General features: G+C 37.2%; 1 protein-coding gene across 3 annotated transcripts in view; it reads left to right on the forward strand.

The window, feature by feature from the left end:
• The window catches only part of LOC149552084 (uncharacterized), a 266,469-nt gene that overhangs the window by 159,748 nt on the left and 86,190 nt on the right, over positions 1 to 20,531 (forward strand). For 2 of the 3 annotated variants that reach the window (XM_089787555.1, XM_089787558.1), the window contains 2 exons: positions 7,172 to 7,264; positions 7,490 to 7,621. In XM_089787555.1, coding sequence (XP_089643681.1) covers positions 7,172 to 7,264; positions 7,490 to 7,621 — 225 coding nt within the window. The remainder of the gene's footprint in view (positions 1 to 7,171; positions 7,265 to 7,489; positions 7,622 to 20,531) is intronic. The other variant, XM_089787557.1, reaches the window with a different exon arrangement.

Consider the following 20,531-nt stretch of genomic DNA (forward strand, 5'->3'; position numbering starts at 1 on the left):
TTCTTTATTCCAGTCCGGATATGCCAGGATGGGTGCCGTAGCTAGTCGTACCTTTAGCCCTTCAAATGCCTCGTCCTGTTCTTTATCCCATCTAAATGATTCTTCCTTGCAGGTTAACTTATCTAACGGTTGGGACACCTTGGCAAAATTTTTAATAAATCTCCGATAATAACCTATATGCCCGAGAAAAGATTTTACCTCCGTCACATTAGTAGATGGCTGCATTTCAAGAATGACTCTCACCTTGTTGGGATCCGTCTTTAATCCTTTCTTACAGACAATGTGTCCAAGCAGTCTGCTGTATGGAACCATGAATTTGCACTTCTTGGGATTCAATGCTAGCCGGGCTCTGTGACATCTCTCCATACATTCACTAAGTGCTGCTAGGTGTCCGTCCTCCGTGCTAAATATTGACCAATCATCCAGGAAGGCTTTGAAATTTCCCACAGACATCTTGTCGAAGATGTGCAGTATAATCTACTGGAATGTGGCCGGCGCATTACACAACCCAAATGGCATCCGGTTGTACGCATAGACCCCATCTTCGATGACAAACATTGTCTTCAACTTATCCTCCTCCGCTATAGAAATCTGATTATATCCGGAAAACCCGTCCATAAAGGAGTATATTTCATGTCCCGCAACCTCCTCCAGAATGCTATCTGTGAACGGAATCGGAAAAGGATCCTTGATCCTCACTGCATTCAGGCATCTGAAATCGATGCATATTCGGATCTGAGTAGTATCCTTCTTCAATGAGATGACTATTGGTGACACCCATTCGCTGGTCTGTACCTTGAAGATAATGCCAGCTTTCAGCATCTGGTTGATTTCCTCCATAACCCGTGCCGCATAATTTTTGTTCATCCTGTAGGGTTGCTTTTGTACAGGTACAACTCCCTCCACCAGTGGGATGCGGTGCACACATAATTCCGGTGGCACTCCCTTGAGGTCCTTGTATGTCCATGCAAACACATCCTTGTAGTCCATAAATATCTTGAATGCCGTGGCCTTGAGTACGAGATCCCAATTATCTCCGACTAGTATGTTCTTCGGTTCTGCCTCGCCCCCCAAATTCATCGTTTGCAGCGTAGCTTCATTATACTTGATTGTCTCCCCTTCACTGAATGCATGGGTGGGTGTAACATCCAACGGTGCCTCCCCCTCCTTTACTTTACTAAACTCCTTCGGATATTTGTTCTCAATTGATTGGACATTGCAGCTATGAAATAATTCATAGTCCTCCATTTGCCAGTGGTAGAGACCGTTGACGGAATCCAAGTCGTCATCCGTTGTTCCTCCGTCCAATCGGAGGACGCCCTCCTGATCAGGTTCCATCCGTTGCCTGCCTTCGTCCTCCTCTCCCTCAGAATCTGACGACAGGGCCTCTTCTCCTACCATTTGGGTATGCAGATCAATGACGAATCGACGACCTTTGCTTTCCAGTGATAAAGTGTTCATCTTCCAGTCGTGTCGAGCTCTTGCTTCGATAAGCCACCCGCGGCCGAGGATGGTGTCATAGCCTTTCCTCTTCAACGGAATCACCACGAAATCCATCAGGAACGGCTGAGTGCCAATGGTTACCGGCTGTGCCATGAGAATACCCAGTGGTTTAATGCCATGCTGATCGGCGGTTAGCAGCTGAAATCTTGGAGGCCACAATGTCGGCTGTCCAAGTTTCCTCCAGGTGTCTTCTGGTAATACATTTATGCCTGACCCTCCGTCAACGATGGTGTCTGTGAGAACACGTCCAAGTATCCCCATCTCGATGACTGTAGGGTGCCGTCCGGATGTCAGTGCCAGCGACATCTGATCTTCTCCTCCAACAGCAATTTCCTTCTCCTTCCCTCGACTTGGTTCTCCCGGTGACTTTTCCTTCTCTTGACTTGACTCTCCTAGAATATTTGAAAGAGCAGATCGAAGTTGAGGCATGGTGAGAAGCAAATCACTTACCTTTACTTGGACCTCTGTTTGCAATATTTGTCGTACTATGTTTTGTTTTGCGGAATTCCTCGCTAAAGTGCCGACGGTATCCAGAGGTGTTATTGCTTGGGATACTTTTCCAACCTCCGCTCGTGCTTCCGCAAATTTCCTCTTTTCTTCGGCGGGGTCTGGGTATTCTTTTGCTTGTTGCCGCGTAATTGCCAAAACCTCTTCCTCATTCGCTCCGACAGTGATCAAGTTCACTCCGGATTTTGGACATTTTGAGTCGTTGTGATCACCTGGTCCGCACCATCGGCACAATAGTTAAGGTGTATTCGCTATTGGACACTCCCGTGCAAAATGCCCCCACAAGTTACATGCGCGGCACTGAATAATCGGTCGTCTGTTTGCATCATATTGGATCCGGCTTCTGCTCGTATTGGTATTGTTATTGTTCTGTCCACGCCGATTATTCTTGTATCCTCCAGATGTAGCACCGGCGGTATTTGTGTTTCCGCTACTACCCGACGGGGAAGCCTCCTGTGTGAGAAGCACCTGCGGAGATCCTCTTGTCTTCATATTAAAGGGGTAGTCTTTTGTCGAATGGCCCATGATCTGACAAATGTCACAAAATTGGTTTTTTGGACACGATCCTTTAGTATGGCCGTCGGTTTTACACTCTGTGCACCACAGTTCACTTCCTTTTGGCTCCTTCTGCATATTTTTAAACTCCTTCATCATGCGAACCATATCCTTCTGTAGGGCCCGAACTTTCTTGCTGCTGCCTTCGTCGTCGTTGCTATCATCTCCGGCAGGCTAGTCGTCATCAAAATCAGATGAGCTAGTTTTCTTCTTCTTTGTCTTCTGTTCACTTTCAAGATCCAGTGCTTTGCTATACGCATCCACATATGACGATGGTGGCACAATTTTCATTTTCCTCCGCAATTTCGATCGTAGGCCATCCACGAACCATCTTTTCTGCAATCCGTCTGCCGGCTTGCTTTCCATTTTGTTTATTAAGTCTTTTAATCTCCTGGCATAGACACAGACAGTTTCGTGCTTCCCCTGCCTGGTATTGAAAATTTCCGCTACGATTTCATTATCATCCCTCAAGAGTTTAAATTCCGCCAAGAACTCCTTTTTAATGTTATCCCAGGTACTCAAGTTTTGTGGATCTGTATCCGAAAACCAATCAATCGCCACACCTCGTAGGGTTGCCGGAAATTGCCTGACCCATTCGTTGGCATTTGTGATTCTGTTTGCCTGCCAGATCGTCTCACGTCTTACAATGTCGGATGGAATTGGCTGTACCATCGCCCTCAAACTTCGGTAGCTTTTCTTTGGGTCCTGCCATCACAACACTAGAGGTCTGTACTGTCACACTGGAGGTCTGCACTCCCGCACCGGCGGTCTGCACTCCCACACCGGAGGTTTGAACTCCCACACTGGAGGTCTGCACTTCCACATCGGCGGTATGTACTCCCACACCGGCGGAGTGCTCTCCCACATCGAAGGTGTCGACAGCTGCAAACTTTGGTGAAGAAGAAGGATCTGTTTCCCGTGGGAATCTATCTCGGACGAAGAGGTCACTCCACGCTTGTGCTCCTTTGGCACTGCGAGCCGTGCGAGTTGATGCTCTTCCGTCTGAATTTTCTTCCCTCGGCGAACACAAATTCAAGAACTCCTCCCGTGCTTCTTCCACCAATTCCACCCGCTGCCGAGTCTCCTCCAACAATTCCTCCGCACTCCTGTTTCCGTTAGCAACCTTCTGGAATCTTGTTCGACGGTCTGCCTGCTGTGCCAGAATTAAATGTTCTTGTGCAGTACAGATTCCATCTTTTCCCTTCGCCTTATTCCGATCCTTGTTAAGCTGATTTGGCATTAATCTTCATTCTTCCCAACTTCCAGATTCATAAGGCAATGGCGCCAAATGTTTACCGTAGTGGTAAATAAATCAACGCATACAGACAATGGAATATAATAGCAGAATAATATTCGCAAGAGTAGATGATGATGATTTACAATGATCCCAGACGAGATATAAATACTACCGCCGAACCTTCCCGAAGGAGTCAGTCGGCCACAACATTACATCCGCTACAAACTATGTACCCGTCGGCTACAAAATACAAAACACCGACGACAGTCTATCCGTCGGCTATAGAACACTGCCGGACCCATCCAGTCGGCTAACAAGGAGGGGAGGGAATAGAAGGAATCAGAATATAGATAGATAAACACAAAACAATGAGCAAATATAAAAGGGAAGATATCAACAAACTCATACATATCTGCTAGTATAGAAAAGTAACAAAGGCGCTAAATAGAAGGCGAACGATCGGGTAAGAAGGAAAAAATCAAACACAGAGAATATTGTGGCATGTACATATAATCAATGGCCGAAATTGTAAGGACAGATCATTGCCGACAATTTCCTATCATCAAGAATCAAAATAATATATATTACTACATTTTGTTCAATACAGTTTGGGTTTGCTCTCAGTATAACCAGTGATATATAGTCTAACGATCAATAAATTAGGAAGAAGTCGAACATTGCATAGTTATTAAATTCAGAAACCATAATAACATCCCTACAAGTGAGGGTTCGAAAACATTGTCCATTTAGTATTTGTAAACCAAAGGAAATATAACACGCAAATCATCTAAATGGAGTTTTTCATAAGAGGAACCAATATACATCAGCAATATATATATCAAGTGAATACTTTGTATGTATAAACATTATTATCCAACATTTGTTCGAAACAAAGTTAGTCGTCTTATTGGCATAACATTTCTCAAATAAAAGTGGAATGAAATAAGCTATTTGTGCACTAAAGACAAACCTTAAGCCATTATTTTCAATTGCATCATAGTACAATTTATCATTCTGATAATAAGTGATGACCACCAACATCAATACAAATTTGTAAAGTATATTGTGCTAAAAGAAAGGGTTTTTGACTATAAAATAAGTTCTTAACTCGAATTTTGGAATAAATCAGTCTTAAATCTTTAAAGATCATACTGGGGACATTACAATATACCTTTATAAACAATGGACATTGAAAAACATACGAAAATAAAGAAAGGAAAAAAATTGGAAGATAAGATAAATTTATTAATGTCCAACAGTAGACCACAAACAAATCTAAGGGACTGCAAAGAGTACAACAGGGCCAAAACCAATTGCGGGAACACCAAACAGTGTTTGTGGAAAGAATGGAAAGCAAAAAGAAAGGAGACATAATAAGAAGCAAGAAGAGCCAAGTACATCCTACAAGTGAAAAGTAACCAAGAACCAAAAGATAAGGTCTAAGGTGAAGGCGAGTACAGGTCCTAGACTGTCTTGAAGAACCATCGGAGGTAGGTTGGAGTTGCTAAGTGTAACCATTGCGAAGTCTCACGAATTTGGTGCAACTCTGAGAAGTCGAGGAACGACCTCTTTGTCCTTGGGCAGAAGGCACATGAGTGAAGGAGGTGATGAGCTAGTGGGAGTCTTGTCTCAGAGGGCATTGTGACTTGAGAATGTGGGCTTGAGGCCGCATGGTTTCCTATAGGTAAAGTGCAAGGCACTACTGATCGGTGTATCTGAAAAAGAAGGATAGACTCCCTCACCCTCCAAACAAGCAGTAAAATCTCCCTCTGATCTCTTAATTAATAGGGCAATAAAAGATAAAATGCATCTCGGACTCCACCTCCCCAAGAGAGCAAAGGCAACAATCCTATCCTCTCTGAGAATTTGATAGTTTGTCTAAATGTGAAATAGATGCGAGCATACCTTGAACAAGCCCAAAGAGATGCAAAGGGGATGGGTCTAGGAGCGAGTGAGGGACCAAGGGGGAACAATGATCCTATCCTGAATATCCATGTAGTGCTTAGGGTAGAAGGTTATTGTCGACTGGAAACCCCCCATAGGGGTAATCCAAGTTGTGCTAATGTACCGTTCAAAATTTGATGGGAAATAAGGAGGTAAGCTGGAACATCTAGGGAGAACTAAAAGGGGGGAGACGATCAATCAAGATCCCAATTGAACCAAGAAAAGCAGAAGCCTGAGTGAACCAACAACGAGCTCTGCTAGCAAGGTTGGACCCAACGACTACCACAGAGGAGTAGTAAGCCAAGCAAGAATATATCTCGTGGCTCTCTGAGGAGTTAGAGAAGCCACCTAACCGGTGGATAAGCCAAATTAGATCAAGGATGGTCCCAAGTTTGAAGTGATGAGCATCGGACCCCTCCAAAATGATATTGTGGGGAGTAGATCGATGACATCTGAGGATGTGTCAGAGCATGAGGGTTGAAGCCCAATTGGACTTTAGGAGAGATGGCCCAATGCATTCTTTCAAAATAAATACTGTGAATTTCCATTGACTGTGAACTGAATTCAAATGTCAACTGAACCGAATTTTGAATTTGAGGTGTGTTGAGTGAATGTGGTAACTTAGTTTTTGAGTAATGAGCAGTACAAAAACAAGCCACACATCAAAGAGGTGAGAATAAAGTGGGTGGTATTTAGCTGGTTTTATGCTGTTCTCCCACTGTCAGGGTTGTTGAAATCATCAAAGAGATGCCTGACAAAAAAACCCTCTACTGTTCCCTGTAATGACCTTCTAGGAGCACATTGATCTCAAGCTCTTCTAAAAGAATTAGGTCAACGAGGAACAAAAAAACTTAAAAGTAAATACAAATTAAAAGAAAAAACTGTCTTATTCAGACATGCTCTCCGAGTGTTCTGTCCAGGTCATGCAAAATATACTTGGATTTTCTTGGGCTCCCCCTGCACTGGATCCGGCTGAATCAGGGTTGGTTGTGAAGTGTCCTCACAGTGAATTAAAACCAAGGTTAAGACCTGAGGGTGTCCTTGGATGAACGGGTAATAGGGCCTCGGAAAATAACCTGAAATAATATCACTATTGAATCAAAACATTTTTAAGAAAAATGTTGTACTCAATCATTCATTAAGGCAATATTTCCATATGTGGATATGGTGCATCTAGTGTAATAACAATATTAATTGTTCAGTTTACAAGATTATTATATGATTTGTTGGTTACTCTTGTAAGTCTAGGATTAGTTTTAGTCTTTTCTTGGTAATCATTGAACTAACTTTCATGCAGTTTTTCATGGAATTTCAGATATGCAAGATTTTTTGATTTCATTAGCAGTTTAATTTTGATGTTTCTGATGTCATTGTATCTTATTCCGGCTCTCCTGGAACTCTGACTCTGTGCATTTTGAAATGTAGATTGTTGAGACCTTTAGTCTTCATCGACATTATGCTTGTTCCATGGATATCAGTCCTCTTCTGCATACTCTTTTTATCTGTGGGGTTGCATCGGTAATATCTGATTTATATCATATATGATTTTTTTTGCTATTTTAATCTTGGTTGTTTCAGGAGTATAATGATACAAATTCTACTATATTTTCATCTTTTCTGTAACTGGTGTTTGTATATATAGGAAAGGTATCTTAATTTATATTCTAATATTGATAGTTGTTGTTTACTAGGCTTAGCTTTTAAGTATAATTCTGGATGCCTATTTTACCTATGAGGGTGCAGAAAGAAGACAGTGTCCTAGGCATCAGTCCACTTCCTGCACCTTGTATTTATCGGTATGAAGCAGCTGATCAAGGATGGAAACAACGTGGAAATTTATCAAAAGATTCTTTCAAACTTATTTCTAATATAAAGGTATTTAGAATTAAATTTTATAGATAAGGTTACAGAAGTTATAATGAGTATAGAAAAATGTTTGTGTAGGTAGTTAATCTTATTATAAAGGAAATTAATCTGAAACTGAATATACATCACATGTACACCAGAGTTACCTGCGTGAATCTTACACAATGATTGCAGACAGAGATGAGAATACCATAAAATATGTTGGGAATATGAATGCTTACACTATATTCACTTAAATGCACATGGTCTCCAGTGATTTCAGGCATCGGCCACAGATGATACTCGAAAATTTATCAATGGTAGCCTCTGAATATAGAAACTCAATACAACATAGGATGATTAGTACAAAGGTTGACCTGAAGAGTCAATATGTACCTAATCTTACCAAATCATCACCAAGATATATATTTATTGCAGGGAGTATAATAACTTTATTGATTATTATTTTCAATCACAAGAAGATGTAATGGTGAAATAGCAATCTACAGCTTTGGCTTTTTAAGGGTACTCTATCATTATGGTCTTATAAGTGTACTCAGAGACATGCCCGGACTCCGTTGCTTTTTCAATTCTTTTCTGTCTTGTTAGCTCTTTCCCGGACACCGTTTGGTGCTCCTGCTGAGCTGCTTTTCTCTGTTGTAAACTTCTAGTCCCTTGGACCCTTTGTTGGATATTAATATTCTTTTCTTATTACAAGAAATTCCTTTTAAATCGGAGAAGCAAAAATCTCCAAACGATCCCAAACTTTTGCAAACCAGCCTTATGGACGATTTTTCCACCTAAAATTCCTCGATTTTTGCAAATCAGTCCTGAGGGTTATTTTTCACCCTAAAATTTTGGTCTTTTGAAAAAAAGACTGTAATTTTCAGGAATTTCTTCACATTTAAATTACATTCAAATTGCATTTGAATTGTTAATCAATCACTGACCTTGTGCTACACCTCTCTTGAACTCTTGAGCTTGCAAGCATTTTTTCAATCTTGAAGTAGATAATGGTACTCCTACACCTCTCTTGAATCCTTAATTTTTTAAAGCTTGCATGCATAATCTTTGTTCTCTAACAAGATGAATCTTATAGGTTGTTTGATATAGACCTCTTCTTTTAGATGTCCTTTAAGAAATGCTAACCTGATGTTCATTCGAGAAAGTTTGAAGTTTTTGTGACAACAAAATGCTAGGAACATGCTATTGGTCTCTAGTTGTGCAACTGGGGCAAATGTATTTTTAAAGTCAACCCCTTCCACTTTTGTATCAATCTTGCTTTATGCTTGACCGCTTAACCTTTTTCATTTTGTTTATTTTAGAAGACCCATTTGGTACCAATTACATTTTGAGCTTGTCTTGGAACAGTTTCCCAAGTTTCAGTTTTCACTATTTGGTTTAACTTGTCTTCCATTGTAGTCATTCAGTGTGTGTCTTTGCTTGCTTCCATAAATACTTTGGGCTCAACCTTAGAAAGTAAAGACGTTTCCGGGTGTGGTGGCCAATCTTCTGCTTGTTTGAATTTTTGTGTCTATGTCACAATAACTATGTCTTCTAGATGATTTCTTTGAACAAACCTTGAAGGTGTTTTGGGTGGCTTTGTTGGTGTTGTAGATTTTTCACATTATTAACTTCTTTTGCTTCTTCTTCTTTGCAGCTCTGTTCCTCTTCACGATTAATGTCCTGAGTTATTCTTTATGATGTATATTATCATCTATGCAGACTTGGTTGCTTTCAATTATTTTATGTAGCTTCTTATTGTAACACCTGAAAGCTTTGATTCTTAAGGAATAGCCAAGAAATATTCTTCTTCGACTTGTGTTATTATATGACTCTAATTTGCCAAGAGGCAATGTGCTCAATAGAGCAGACCCAATATCGGTTATGTAAATAAGAAGAAATGTCCAATGAGTCTGTTTGAATGATTATGACTTATATATTGTGTTGAAATGATGAGACACGGTGACAAAGGAACTTCTCTTTAGCATCTCCCTTTCCTTAGTGTAAACACACCTCTCCATCGCTAATCAGTTCTTCACTTGTAATGGATTCCAATGATTATTAATGAACTCTTAAGACATGATTGTTATTAGACCATATCTCTTCATGAAGTTGACATGCTTGCATTACTAGTTATTGCGATCTTTTTTATCAACTTTTGTTGCTTGTAATTACCATTGGCTAACTCTTAATTGCTTGTTACCCTCCTCCACTCTACTACACAGAGGAGGCACATTCATAGCTGTATATCTCAACCGCTGCCATACCTCAATTTGTATAATTGTTATTAATCAAATGACCTGTTAAATTCTAGTTGATACCTCCAATGAAGGCCTAGTACTTAACCCTTGGGAGAATCACTTAGATGCAATGAGTTCTAAGTGTGCCATTTATTCTTAAGATAGATGGGTTCTAATGAACCACTGCTCATGAAACATGGGTCAATGGTTAAATCCTAATAACAATATCACAATGTCACTCGCTATGAAAACTTCTGCTTATCAATTCATGAGCTAGAGGGGCTCTATAATGAGGGGTTCATAAGGCACAACGCTTGCTGGAGGTTTTGCAAATGAGGTAGCAAGATAAGTGGGCTTGACCTTGGAGGAAACTCCATTGTTAAGAACACCCGATTTGGAGTCATACTAGAATGGGTGACTTTCCATGAAGGCTCAATGCTTTGCCCCTATGAGCATTACCTAGATGTAGTGAGTGCTAATTGTTTCATTCATTCTCGTGAGAGATGGGGTCTTATGAACCATTGCTCATGAAACACGGGTCAATAGATTTGACTTGAAAACTACATAGTTGAATCTTGATAACAATATCACAACCTTATTTCACGTTTTCAAGTTTTTTTTGATATAGATCTCTCTTCATAAAACAAAAACTAACCATTCCCCTAAAAAAATTACTTTCCTTCTACCACTCTTCTAAATTACCTATGAGTGAATTATCCCTCCACCAGATCAATTCAGACTTAAAATAGCCATTTCTAGGTTTAACTTATTTAGTTACTTAGAATAACATTGGGAAATGGCTTCCAATGACATTGGGACACGATTTGATACGAGATAGGTAATATGGCAGAGAAAAGGGAAAATGATTTACCATGCAACTCTGCCCTATAAAAATCGGTCCAATTTTTTTAAAAATATTTGTAAATCCATTCTTTCTCTTTGTCCATGTGAAATACCCAATTTTAGGAACCACTTACACGAGATCACTTGCCTCCACAAAATCCTCAAGTTTTGACATCACTCTATCAACTTTTGCAATGCCACCACCGTTCTTTTTTGGGATTCAAGATCACATTGAAATTCCCTTCAAGAATATAATAATTATTTTTAAACGTTCCAAATTTCACTTAAGAGTTTCCCATAATACACCTTTATCTTCAATACATGTGGCCCCATATTAAAAGAATGAAAATCTAAATTTTAAAAATAACACTTGAAATTACATAATATTCAGTTGTTGTCTAATTCAACTGATGACACTTAAAATGCATATGCATTCCATAATATCCCATTGCCTCCAAATTGTTCATGAGCATCATGAAAACACCCATCACATCTTTACATACTAGCCTATTGATTGAATTTGGTCTCCTAAATCAAAGTCAACACCTTCTTTCTCCAAATAGCGCTTTACCAAGCACCTCTTGTGAGGAGCTGAGAGGCCCCTAACGTTACATAGAATTTTCATTGCCCTTAAGGGAGATTGTTGAAATAACTGAGATCTATGTCACAAGGTTTGCCGGATTTCTGGCTTGGAGTTTGAAATTTGGCGAACATTTTAAAGAGCTGGAAAATTTGAAAAAATTCGTGGAGCAGTCAGCTAGGATTTTTGTTAAGTAATTTTAAAGCATTTACCGTTTAGGGTTTTGATCCACTGGTTTCAATAGAGCGCAAATCTGGAAATATAGACAAGCCTGGAAAGAGAGCTTATTGAGCCGCAAAAACTAGACATGGAGATCCCAATGCTTCCCACCAGCCATTTGATTTTCTTTACTACCAGCATTTGCAAAAACTATCCTTCTGCAAAGAATTAGTAGTTTTCTATCTGTATGCCTACAAAGCCCACCCTATAAGGCATTTAAATCTTTGTGCACCCACCACTAGACTTTTCCATTTTGGTCTCAACGGTTCTTTTTAAAGTTTTTTCTTCAGAAATTTTATCACGTATTTTAAAGTTTTAAAGGATGTTTAAGTATGTTGTATGTAGTGTTTTAAAGTTTTAAAGGATGTTTATTAAAACTTAGCATTTACATTTTAATTAGCTTTATTATTAATATATTTTTATTTCTTTTCAATATAAATATTTGATATTCAAGATGTAACATTTTGATACATTTAATTTTGATATTAAATTAAAAAATATAATTTTTAATTAGTTTTTAAATTTTTTAATATCAAACTTATTGATATTAAATTAAAAAATATAATTTTTAATTAATTTTTAAAACTTTTTATGTTGTGATATTGATATCATGATTAATTAACTGTGTGATTTATCTCCTACTTTTTATGTTATTAATGATTATAGTATTTATAAATTATGTGTTTCTTTATATAAAGTGTTTTTTATGGTTTATATTTTATAAATGTTAAATTTAGATATTTTATAAATATATTATTTATATTTTTAAAATATTAAATTTATATAGGGCGAATTTAATGTCAAATTTTTTTTGAATTTTCCACTCTGTCGAACTTCATCCGAATTTTATAGTTGGCAAACTCGAACTTGAACTCGAACCTTGTGACTTAGATTGAGATCGTTTCTACAAATGTACTTTTCATTACCATTGTAGTTGTTGATTTCCAAATGCAGATTTGGATCTCATATATGTATAATATGAGAGGAGACATGTCTCTTCAAGAGACATGAAGAGACATGTCTCTATAGTTAATCACCATTTAGTTTATAAATAACTATATACATATCTCATCTTATATATATAATATTAATATATTAACCATATATGTAATATAATATAATATTATAATATTATTATATAATAATATATAATGCATAATATATATAATACATATTATATTACATATATCATATATATTATATATATAAGATATATAATGCATAATATATAATATATATTATATATATAAGAATTACCAATAACAATTTATTTGAAAAACATTAACACAGATTAATATATCAAATAATCAATGTTTTACTTCTACTGACACTAAAACATTAACACTCCCTCGTTAGCAAGGGAGAAGTAAAACATCATTAGAATCATAATCATTATGTAATCAACACAATGTATATTAAAATCTCTTAGCAACATAAAGTATTTCCAATGATCTCTACTTGCACTTAAGCAATGTCTAGAGATGTCCAAAGTGATTAAAATTCCCATGATCTCTACTTGCACTTAAGCAATGTCTAGAGATGTCCATGACACAGTTGCAGTTCATGATCTCTACTTGCACTTAAGCAATGTCTTAGAGATGTTCATGACACACTCATGATCTCTACTTGCACTTAAGCAATGTCTAGAGATGCCCATAACACATTCATGATCTCTACTTGCACTTAAGCAATGTCTAGAGATGCCCATAACACATTCATGTTCTCTACTTGCACTTAAGAAATGTCTATAAATGTTCATGATACACATAATAGATTTGTTACCCATGATCTCTAATTGTCCGAAAGCAATATCTAGAGATGTCTATGATAACAAGACTATCATTTGTAAGATTGTCACCTTACAAAGATTACCTTCTGTTTGTTATCATGGCGCTCAGCAAATTCTGGCACAAAGAACCATTATAACAGGCCTATCGTATGTAAGATCGTCACCTTACAATGTTTACCTTCTGTTTATATATGCCAATGAAAGATCGTCACCTTTCATTACATATCTGAAACAACAATTATATAACTAGATATAGATTGAAATCAACATATCAATTTTTACCTTTGAAATAATTCAATTTTACATTTCACTTTAGAACCTCCTCATAGAGAAGATATCATCCATAAGGGATTGCATCTCAAAATTTCTCCCTTTGAATATAGATCTCGGGATGTCAGGTACTCTTGTTACTTCCTCAAATAAAAGAAAAAAAAAAAAAAAAAAAAAAAAAAAAAAAAAAAAAAAACTCAAACTCTTGTTGCCCAAGAATGCTTGACAAACTCATCACTTCCTCATGATATACGTAGGAGTAGGCCCATCAACATCATGTAGTCACACACATGGATTTCTAGACTCCCTCTGAGTATCAATCTTCTAAGCTCCAACATTTCCTTCGAAGAAGTGTCATACTCCCTCTTAATGTAGAAGAATCTCATAATCACGATCATCAAAGATACTTGTATCAAGAGCCATACTTTATCCATCTTGATCTTAATGTAGAAGAATCTCACAATCTCAATCATCAAAGATACTTGCATTAAGAGCCACACTTTATCCATCTTGATCATTAGGGTCTTTGGAACTGCTATCATTAGATTTAGTCTGTTACAATATTTGGTAGCATATTGAAGTACCAACCTTCTTTTCTTGTAAGAATATCCTCAAACATAAAGGAAAAGATTAAAGCAAATGACCCTTATAGTATGTATAGAATTACAAATAAATGAATAGATAAATGTAAAATATATAAGTACTTATCTGCCCATGAGGGTCATGGAATATCTCCTTTTCTAAGGATGGTTCAAGTGGGAATGAAACATTGGTTATTATTCCCCCCCACAATGTAAAATTCCCACTCTTATATCGTTGAACACTTTTACATCACATCAAACATGGCATTTTCTTTCTAAGTTCCAACTTGCTCTTTTCATCCGTTGAGGATCCAAACATTTAATGAGCTTAATAGTAGAAGCAAATGCATCCACAATTCATCAATATCTAGATTGATTATGATTGTGCCACATGAATGAATCTACAACTCATACCTCGAGTTTCATTCATCAAAGAGAGACTTTTAGATGGTTTAGATGAATTATTAAAAGATTCATTAATGTCTCACAACAACTCAAGTTTCCTTTGTGCTTGCAAAGGTATTTGTTAGATCTTTTGATTAATCATATATTATGCATCACATAAGATTGTCATCATATATCAGTGGGCAGGCCTATTATCACAATCATGAGGTATATTCATAAATCATGGTCCTCTTGATTGCGAAAATTTATTGATCACTAGAGGATTCATCTCAACATTGTTTACTCCCTTTGAATCAATATAATTGAGATCACCAAAGGTTGATTGAATTGCAACCTCCATCTGCTCCCTCTCTTTCAATGTTGTTTATAATGAAATGTCAAGCTCCCTCTTACTACAATAACATTTTTAGAGGAAAAGATCAAGGCACATAGCTCTTACAACATATTAATATTAATTAGGATGTTAGTAATTTAACTCATGCTCATTACTAACAACAACATTAATGATTATAATATGTCTCTTTAATTTCAATAATAGAATTAAGATAACACAATACATCACTTTTGTATATGACTTTCCCTTAAATGACATATTCTCCTAGCAATTCAATATTTATAAATATATTTAAATTTCATTTCATTTCATCTCTTATACTTTAATATGATCAGATCCTCCAACCTTACTCTCTCCTCCCTCAATTAAGTGCAACAAACCCTTAATGAGATCCGAAGAGTAAATTTGTGTAGCAATAATAATCCATGTCATGCATATTAGATGGGATATATTCCAACCATTTGTGTTTCTTCACAACTTTCCAATGAAGTTCTAGAATCATGAAGAGTTGCAACCTTGGCGTATCACTCTCGTCTTCATTTCAATAAAGTGATTATTGCTGTTTCAGAAAGATGCAACATCGAGTGAATTAAGAACCTCTAAATTCAAGACCATTATGTTCATATTATTCAAATAAAAATCTATATTCAAAATTGATAATATTTAATGGATCTCATATCAATGATGACTGTAATATATTATATAAGACTATAACATTTACCTTTAAATGATATTAAAAAAATACCATAACTTTGAATAATATACATAGTCCATATTCTAATTATTATTTCGATATCCCTACTGTATATATTTAAATATCTTCACTAACATATTCATAGAGTATTAATACTTACCTCTACCCTTCATCCACATAGATAACTTTCAATACACAGTGGATAGGTACTATACAAATCGTATCATTCTCCTTACTCTTGTTAAATATACACTGCTGACTCTTATATTCTTCTCTGCACCTCCTTATCTTCTTCCATTCATTAAAAACCGTTCACACAAAAGTCGTGCCTTTTCTTTACTACTTTTAAATCAAACCTAAATACATCCTTTATTATTACTTTAAGTTTGATTGCCCAACAGTGACGTATGGCTCCTTAGCGCTGATCTATCGTCGGTGCCCAATGTGAAAGTTAGTTCTGCATGGATGGGTGACTAGGCGGAGCCTGGTTTATTCCTCCCTAGAGACTGGTTGTATGCCCACGTCACCTAGTGTACGCTTACCAAAACATCCAATCCAAGCATATTAATATTCATATCAATGGACATAGTAGTAATTTATGTGAGTTTGAAACTTCAAGGCAGGCTTTGCTCTTCTTGACCAGGAGTTGTTCAAGGAGGCAAAGACATAGATAGTCGGAGAGAGAAAGCACAAGACAATGTAGAAAGTGCATTGTACAGTGAAAGACTCGAAATTTATTTCGTAAGCTGGAAAATAAGGTGTCCCATCACAATATGTGTTTTCTTATGTCATTATAATCATAGTTGGAAAACTCGCCAAATGCAAAAACTCGCCAAGGCCCCCAAAAGTTTAATCGGGAAAAACTCGGCGATTTAAAAAAAAAACTCGGGAACCTAAAAAACCGCTGACATTTAATTAAAATTACATTTATTTTGCAAAATTTAATGAGAAGATGCATCTAATAAGTTAATTAAAGACAATACAAAAGAAAGAAACGAAGTTTAGATATATATAAATGCATAATGCGTACAAAATTGCATTCTCATGCAGAATGCTCATGGTAGGAAGCAAAATAGTAAATTACTAAATAGTTTCAATCTGTCAAACTAGAAGTAAATACTAAAAGTCTAAATACATCAATACAATGTGACAATGTCAATCACATCTTCCTCTTTCCACTTGTACTAGCAGGAAAGCGAGGGGGTCTAGTCCTAGAAGAAGTGCCCCACACTAGGATAGGGCGTGAGCTGCGTGATTGTGAACTCTGTGGCTGTGCCCCGTCGCTCGACGTCCCTACTGACTGGCTCGGCGTCCTAGAAGAGGATGCATCTCCTCCTAATGGTAATACCTGATCCTCGCCTGAATCATCATCATCCTCGTCCTCATCCTCAATGTCATCCATAGTGAACTGAAAATCAGTGTTAGCCTCCCCCTCCATGGCCTGCCTCTCCAAATCAGCGATCTCATCTGGTGTAAACAATGGACTTGGCTCCTGTGCTGTCCAATCAGAATAAGGATCTATCTCATCTAGATCAAGCGGACTAGGTAGTTCTAAGAGCTGTGCCTTTTTTATGCACAACTTAAAATTATAGTGCACATAAACAAGGTCATTAATCCGTTTTTGAGTCAATCTGTTTCTTTTCTTTGTATGGATGGACTCAAATAAGCTCCAATTGCGCTCACAATGGGATGAGCTACAAGGTTGGGATAGGACTCTGAGAGCAAATTTCCTTAAATTGGGGGTATTGCCACCCCAACTTGCCCACCAAGCATCTGCAAAACAAAATTAAAAAAGTTATAAAGCAATAAAAAATAAATCAGAAGCACAACTTATCAATTAGCAAAATTTTTAAAGTTTGACGCTTTACCTGGTGCTTGAGTAGATCTTGCTCTCTTTGCTAGCATAGAAGAGAACAAAGGACCCCTTGATTCCACATAGATTTGTTGTTCGGTCACAATAAGGTCTCTCTCCTCTTCACTTGATATCATTCTCTCAATGCATTTAGAGAGACCTTCCATGACCTCTCCATTAGGATCTGAGTAGGAATCATCAGCCCTAAAACAAATAGAAAATGATATCAAGTCTTACTACACAACCTTAAAAAGTAAAGTAAAATAAAGACTTATTAAAATCCCAACTTCAAGGACAATCAATTATCATAGTACCTGAATTTGGGATTGAGGAAGTAGCCTGCTGCATGAATAGGTTGGTGGAGCATATTGTTCCACCTCCTATCAATTATTTCCCAAATGGGGTCAAATCTGAGACTATCCCTGTGATAGTAACTTCTAACAGCCTCTTTCAGCCTATCCATGGCCTCATAAAGACCTCCCATTGGGGATTGCTGCCCATTACATGTGCGCAAGACTAGAACCAGGGGTAGAGACATCTACATTTGAAATTTGAAAAATACAAATTAGTTAATAACATAGTAAGTTATGAATTGATAATGAAACTTGAATAAACTAAAAATATAATGAAGTTACCTCCACAATCTCCTTAGCCTTTGCATAAAAGCTATCATCAAACACTATTCGTGCCACAGCCTCTCCTTCGGGCTTCTTTGAGTAAGGTGAAGCAACCCAATCAGCACACACAAACATTTGCTTCAAAGCCAATATGTGGTCAAGAATACTTTGCAACGTCAAGAAGACCGTTGCAAACCTTGTCATAGCAGGTCTCATCAAATCTTTGCCTTTAGTGGCCTTTCTCATCAAACTGAGAACCCATGGGTGATTATCAATATATTTCGTGACTCGCCTAGCATCTTCCACAATTGGACTCACCCAATCAAGTTTTCATATGTCCTCCAAAAGAAGGTCAAGGACATGTGCTGCACAAGGTGACCAAAAAAGTGTGGGATGCCTCTCTTGGAGGATTCTACCTAAAAGATTAGCAAAAAATCAATAATCAGTAACAAACTTTCCATATTTAGTATTTACAAATTACATCAAATGTAAATTGAATAATACCATTATCCATAGCATTCTATTCATGATTCATATTGATTCAAATAAAAAAAATTAAATCTACCTGCTGCCACATATGCTGCTGCATTATTTGTGATTATTTGCACCACATTCTCTATTCCCACCTCCATGACAACATTCTCCAACATTAAAGCCAATGTGGCTGCATTTTTCACTTTGTTGGAGGCATCGACAGATTTCCAAAACACCACATCATCTTTGCAAGCAATCAAGAAGTTAATAATGGTTCTACTTCTTCCATCTGTGCACCCATCAGATAAAATGGTGCAGCCATACTTCTTCCGCTCTTTCTTTTGGTCTTCTATCAACAATGTTGCCCTACCAACCGCTTTGTCAAGCAACCTACAAAATTTAGGTGTAATATTAAATAAAGTGTAAGTGTTAGTAAAAAATTAGGAAATAAGTTATAACAATTAAGATTTAAAATATAACAATGAACTAAAGTGAATCACAATTATTTACAATTACTAAATAGTAAAATACTAACCTTCCACTCATATCCTTGCAATTAGGCAGCTTGTACCCTTTGCCTGATATTGTCATTGCATTCACTATATTGACCCAATAGGGACTATCAGTGGCATTCATTGAGATATTGTTGAAAAACCAAAAATCAGCTGCTGCAATATTAGTTTGCTCATGCACCTCTTTAAACCATGCAGCGCCCTCTAATGATGGTTGTGCTCCAGGTGTGTTCTTGGGCACAAAATAACCACCTATCCCTGATGGGGATCCAGATGGTGATGATGAAGAAATAGGAGATGAAGAAGAAGTAGAACCGGTAAATGAGAAATTTTGTTTGCGGATCCGTGGGCCACGAAGAGATCCTGGTATGTTCTCAAATGCTTCTTTTTCCTCTTGCATATCAAAAGGAGCTCCTTTTGATTCAGCTATGGCTGCCCTCATAGCTAATTTTGCCCTCTCCCTATTCAATTTTTTCTCTTCAGCAGCTGCAAGTAGGGCATGGATGAATCTTTTTTCTTCATCAGTTACCTTGAGACAAGGATTTGAGTCATGTTTCTTTATGCCTGCAAGGTGGTAGTTGAGTTGGTTTATGCCTCCAGAAATAATTCTCTCACAGGGAATGCATATCACCTTCCTAATATCATTTGGATTTGGAGCTTCATAGGCATACCGCCATGCCTTATCTCTTGCATTTTTAGGCCGAGTGCCTATATATTCAAATGGGCATGGTGTTTGTGGCCACTCTTCTTGCGGGTTTGTCATTTTTTTAATGGTTGACCGCTGCCCTACACATAAATATATAGAAAAATGAATAAACAAAGTTAGAACTTAGAAGCTAGAGTTTCAAATGATTCAAAGTTTCAAACTTCAAACTTCAACCATATCCTTAGCAAACAACAAACTTCAACCATATCCTTAGAAGCTAGGGTTTCAAATGATTCAAAATGATTTTAAATGATTTGAAAACATTTACAAACAAGTTAACAATAACAAAAACAAAAGAACATTTGTTATAAAACTATAAAAAGTTTTCAAACTATGATAAGATGAACATACCTGGAAAGAAATTTGTCTTCTAAAATCGGTTAGAATCCTCTACAATCCACTCAAATCCACCTTGAATCACTTGCAATCAGCCAAGAATGCCTCCAAACCTTCTTCTCTTCACTCCTCAAGGCTCTAAACAATGCAAATACAAGAAAGAATGAGAAAAAACACATTCACTGCTGCTTTAATCCGTCATAGGCCGTGGGTGAAAATCTCACCAGTAAATCGCGAGTTTTTATGAAAAACTCGCTGAGTTTTTCACGATTACTCGCTGAATACTTGACGAGTTTTTACCATTTTGCCGAGTTTTTAAATCGGCGAGTTAACTGGTGAAAAACTCGCCAAGCTAGGAAACTTGGCGAGTTTTTAAAACTCGCCGAGTACTCGGCGAGTTTTCCAACTATGATTATAATCATTGTCAAGTCCGCTATGTTGGGGTTTATTTTTCAAATATCATAGCGGTGATGGCCTCCAAGTAT

This window comes from Cupressus sempervirens, chromosome 6 (genome assembly GCF_028749045.1).
Source record: "Cupressus sempervirens isolate cs-2001-9-10 chromosome 6, ASM2874904v1, whole genome shotgun sequence".
In the NCBI taxonomy this organism is placed as follows: domain Eukaryota; kingdom Viridiplantae; phylum Streptophyta; class Pinopsida; order Cupressales; family Cupressaceae; genus Cupressus; species Cupressus sempervirens.